General features: G+C 64.1%; 1 protein-coding gene across 1 annotated transcript; it reads left to right on the forward strand.

The window, feature by feature from the left end:
• Positions 1-1,147: 1,147 nt before the first annotated feature.
• On the forward strand, positions 1,148-4,179 carry CSTB (cystatin B). The gene is made up of 3 exons (XM_072739385.1): positions 1,148-1,342; positions 3,513-3,614; positions 3,778-4,179. The coding sequence occupies exons 1-3, from the start codon at positions 1,277-1,279 to the stop codon at positions 3,904-3,906; spliced, it is 297 nt and encodes a 98-aa protein (XP_072595486.1). The 5' UTR covers positions 1,148-1,276; the 3' UTR covers positions 3,907-4,179.
• The last annotated feature ends 634 nt before the right edge of the window (positions 4,180-4,813 follow it).

The following is a 4,813-nucleotide window of genomic DNA, read 5'->3' on the forward strand; positions in this document are numbered from 1 at the left end:
GGCACATTCATGTGGCTGTGAACAGGTCCCTCTCCTCCTCAGCTCCCCCGCCCAGGCTCAACCAGTTGTCCTCCCACCTTGTCCTCCCTCCTTTCCTAAAGTTACAAACCGGGCTTTGCCCCAGCAGGTACCAGAAAGGCTTGTCTCCCCACACACCTGCTCGGGGGAGGCTCCCGCAGCGGCTCCAGGTCAGCCTGGCACCCGGCGGGGCGGGTGGGCTCCTGCAGAGTCAGCACCCAGGGAGAGGACGCCCGCCGCCACCGAGGGGTGGGCCATGGGGTGGCAGGGGCCCGGCCCTTTCTCAAAAACCAGTCCTGTCCTGACAGCTCCTAGCACGGCCCCTACCCCATCCCTGGGTGGTTGAATCTAATTCTCACCCAGATCTTGCCCTAAATGCCCTGGATCTGACCACAAACCCTGCAGCCCCCAGCCCAGCCCGGCCGAAGCCGGGGGAGCCGGCTCCTCCCTTCCCTGGACAGCTTGGAGCCTCTGTGTCCAGCCGCCCCCCCGCCCTCCCTGTGCCTCTGGGTCACATGCGGGTGACTGTCCAGATCCGCTGGCACAAGCGGGGTGCGGGGCCGGTTGAATGCAGAGCGCCCTGAGGCCGCACCCTGGACTCGGCCCCCCCTGCAGCTCCTGCCCCCCCCAGCTCCCCCAGCTCCCGGCCGCGCGGGCTTCTCTCCCCTGGGCCCGGGGCAAGCTCTCACCTCCCGTGCAGCTCCCGGCTCCCCCGGGCGCCCCCACCCCGCCCCAACGCTGCACGCGGGGCGCCTCCAGACCGTCCCCTGCAGAGCCCACCCCGAGGGGGGCCGCCCCCACCGCGCCCGACCCGCCACCGGAGGACACCGAGGCCGCGGTTCGGGGACGTCCCTACAGGGCAGGACCACGAGCGCCCACACGGTGCGCGCCGCGAGGGCCCGGGGGCAGCCGCCTGGGGCGCACGGGGCGGCGGGGGCGGGGGCGGGGCAGCAGGGGACCCGCTCGCCCGTGGCCCCGCCCCTCCTGGCCCCGCCCCCGACTCCGCCCCGCCACTGCCGGCCCCGCCTAGACTCCGCTCCCACTGGCCCCGCCCCTCCTGGCCCCGCCCCCGACTCCGCCCCGCCACTGCCGGCCCCGCCCAGACTCCGCCCCCTCCTGGCCCCGCCCCGCCCCACGTGACCGCCGCCCGCTTTAAGGGGAGCGGGTTCCGGGGCTCGGGGTTCCGCTGGGCCGCGCCGCTCGGTCCTCCGCCTGCGCCTCCGTCCGCGCTCCCGCCGCCGCCGCCGCCGCCGCCAGCATGATGTGCGGAGCGCCCAGCGCCTCGCAGCCCGCCACGGCCGACACCCAGGCCATCGCCGACCAGGTAGGCGGCAGCGCGCGGGCCGCACCCGCCGGGCCCCGGGGCCTCCCGCAGCGCCGCAGGTGCCGAGCCGGGCGCGGAGCCGGGTGCGGAGCCGGGCGAAGGGGGGACCCCGGCCCCACACCCTCCCCCCCCGCTCCCACCCGACCCCCGCCCGGCCCCGGCCCGACCTCCTCCCCCGCCCCACCCCCGCCCCGGCACCCTCCCCCTCCCCCTCCCCCTCCCCCTCCCCGCCGCCCAGGCCGGTGACTCACCCCCACGGGACCCGTGAAAAAGGAATTTGCCGGCCCTGCCGCGAGCCCCGCCTGCGCCGCCCCCGCTCCCCGCAGCCCCGGGCCCAGGCCCTGCCCTTCCTCCCCCGCCTGCTCTCAGGTCTGTGTTGACCATGTGACAGTGCTGGCACTGGGAGAAACTGAGGCAGCCACCGGGTCAGGGGACATTCTGCACCCGCCCAGGAGCGCCCCGCATCCCGGCCCCGTCCTGGTGCTGTCCTGTGCCCTCCCCCGCCTCCGCCCAGGCCCGTCCCCGCAGGCTGCTGACCCGCAGCCCCCCAGCCCAGCCCGGCCTCCGAGCCCCCTCCCGGGTCAGTACCGTCAGTACCGGTGCCCGGAGCTGCCCTTCTGCACAGTCGAGGCTGCCAGTTGCCCCTTCCCTCCCCTCCGCTGGGGTTTTCTTACCATCCTGTCCCCACAGCAGGGCTTTCCTGCCGCCACCCCCTGAAGCAGGCAAAGGGACAGGTGATTCCTTCCCAAACCCCTGGGCCCCAGCTTTGTAAGCTGCCCGCAGAGCCCGTTCGCTGCAGAGCTAGCATGGCGCTTCGCACAAACAAGGGGGCTCCAGGTGAGAATTCAGACACAGGTAGGCCCAGGTGGGGAGGCGGTTACACAGAGAGAGCACAGGAGCAGCAGGACGGTGACCCGCCCGCCCCGTGCTGCCCAGAGGCCAGCCTCCTGTCCCTTTGTCCCAGCAGGGGCACCTCCCTGAGGGCCACACACACAGCCTTTGTTTGGACTGGATGGTGACTCACCTGTGTCATGATGGTGACCCCCCACACACACACACCCGACCCCGTCTCCCAGGAGCTAGCCTGTGCCCTGCGGCCCAATGACCCGAAACCCCACAACCCTCTGGAACTAGTCCTGTCCCTCCAACACAAAGTCTGTGCACTCCAGGGCCTACTGTCAACCCAGTAGGCAGCTAGAGCACTTGTAAACTAGCTTAGATTTTAAATTTAAAAGCGGGGAGGGGGGGGGGGCCTGGGTGGCTCAGCAGTCGAGCATCTGCCTTTGGCCCATGGTGTGATCCCAGGGTCCTGGGATCAAGTTCTGCATCAGGCGCCCCACAGGGAGCCTGCTTCTCCCTCTGCCTATGTCTCTGCTTCCCTCTCTTCTCTCCTAAATAAATAAAATCTTTAAAAAATCATTTTTTAAAAAAAGGCAAACCTGTTTTCCTTTTGCCGTCAAGATGCTCAGTTCCTAAAAGGTCACAGCCTTGGAAAACAACATTGACCCAAAAGTATGACTGCTCTTTGACACAAACGATCAGGATCAGCTTGTGCCCAAAGGCTCTGCTTCTTAAAGAAATCCTCTAAAGATCAGTAAAGTGCTTTTTACCTGCAGAGCCCAGAATCCGCTGCATCCTATGTTGTGGGAGACGTTGAGGAACAGCTGTAGTGGCCCCAGTAGGGGAATGGTGCAGAGAACCGGGGCACATCTACGAGACGGGAGAGTACCTTTCAACTAAAGATTGTATTTAGTTGAAAATTTTGAAAATTTTGAAACATTTTACTCAATTTTTAAGAGTAAAAAAAAAAATCACACGCAGCCTTTCAAGCGACCCGTCGGAGGGTTAAGTAAAAGGGAAGACGGGTGGAAACCTGCATATAGTGCTGTCGTGGTGAGAATGTTAAATGACCCCGTGACGTTCGTGGAGCTGGAAGGGCGGAGGTGGGCCAAGGCGCCACCATGGAAACGGGCAGATCGAGGGAGTCGTGTTCTGCGCTTCGTGGGGCGCGCTAACGGCGGAACGTCCCTCCGCGATCAAGAACAGTCGGTGGTGGTGGAGAAAACCTAACGGGCCGCACGGGAAGTGTTCACAGTGTTCAACGTGAGCAGGTAAGCTGTGAGCTCCCCTCGCGGGAGGGAGGCCACTAACGTTCTCTCCCGGCCCCCAGGTGAAGGCCCAGCTGGAAGAGCGGGAAAATAAGAAGTACACTACTTTTAAGGCCGTGACATTCAGGAGCCAGGTGGTCGCGGGGACAAACTACTTCATCAAGGTGAGCGTCAGAGCCGCAGTGGGGAAGGGGGGCAGCCGGGGGGGGGGGGCTACCCCTCCCCGACTCCAGGGCCTGCACGGTGCAGGCTGGCCCAGCAGGGGCACGTGGGGTCAGAGGCCCTGCCGGCCCCTCACTCCCCTCCCCCGACCGCACCCCATTCCAGGTCCAAGTTGACGATGACGAGTTTGTGCACCTTCGAGTATTTCAGAGTCTCCCGCATGAGAACAAGCCCTTGGCCTTGTCCAGCTATCAGACCAACAAAGCCAAGCACGACGAGCTGGCGTACTTCTAGTTCCGCTCTGAGCGGGCCCGTCCACGTGGTTCCATGTGGTTCCATGTGGTTCCATGTGGTTCCGTCCTCTCTGGGCGTGTCTGGGATCAAAAGCCAATGCCGTTGCTTTGCGGGGCCACTTAGCAGGGAGGGGCCGTCACGCACCTGTCTTGGTCACTGCTCCTAACTTCCGTGGGCGAGACAAAGTCAGCACAGTCACTCACTGACCTTCATCACGTTCATCGAGGGCTTATAGTCTCTTTAAATACATATTTGTAGATCTTTGCGAATTTTCTCCTTTGTTTTGGTGTTTTCTTTCATCCGAAACCATAATCACATCCAGAAGCATCAAGAGGTGCGAGTGACGTGTTTATGTGGCTGTTTTACAGCCTTGTGACCGCTGCGCCATGTGGGGCCCCTCCTGGGTCATGCGCTGGCCTGAGCTGGCCGCCACCCCTTCCCCCCGCAGAGCTGAGCCCCGGGAGAGCCGCCCAAGGTCACAGCGAGTGGGTGGGGGGCCCAGGATCCAGGAGCCTGTGTTCTAACCATGGCTCCCCACACCTGCCTCGACTCCGTCCTGTCTCTGGGCCTTAGTTTCCCCATTTAATGACCAGATTTGGGGAAATCTGATTCTAGAGCATTAGCTCTCGTGTACTCAGGCGCCTTCCCACACCAGCTTACACTCTGGTAGAAACACACAGATGTGCGTGCAAGAGGCCACAACAGTTCACATAACAAGGATGTACGTGAAGGGGCGTCTGGGTAGCTCCACCAGTGAAGCGTCTGCCTTTGGTTCCAATTGTGATCCCAGGGTCCTGGGATCGAGCCCCGTGTCGGGCTCCCTGCTCAGCGGGGGTCTGCTCTGTCTCCCCGTCCCCTGCCCATGCTCTCTCTTGCTCTCTCAGGTGAATACATAAAATCTTCAAAA

The sequence above is a fragment of the Vulpes vulpes genome, chromosome 15, assembly GCF_048418805.1.
Source record: "Vulpes vulpes isolate BD-2025 chromosome 15, VulVul3, whole genome shotgun sequence".
NCBI lineage: Eukaryota > Metazoa > Chordata > Mammalia > Carnivora > Canidae > Vulpes > Vulpes vulpes.

What these genes read in the sequence shown, in the direction of transcription:
- CSTB (XM_072739385.1), top strand. Translation starts at nt 1,277, where the DNA reads ATGATGTGCGGAGCGCCCAGCGCCTCGCAGCCCGCCACGGCCGACACC. An exon ending in CCCAGGCCATCGCCGACCAG is followed by an intron (nt 1,343 to 3,512) that starts GTAGGCGGCAGC and finishes CCCGGCCCCCAG; the next exon opens with GTGAAGGCCCAGCTGGAAGA. An exon ending in GGACAAACTACTTCATCAAG is followed by an intron (nt 3,615 to 3,777) that starts GTGAGCGTCAGA and finishes ACCCCATTCCAG; the next exon opens with GTCCAAGTTGACGATGACGA.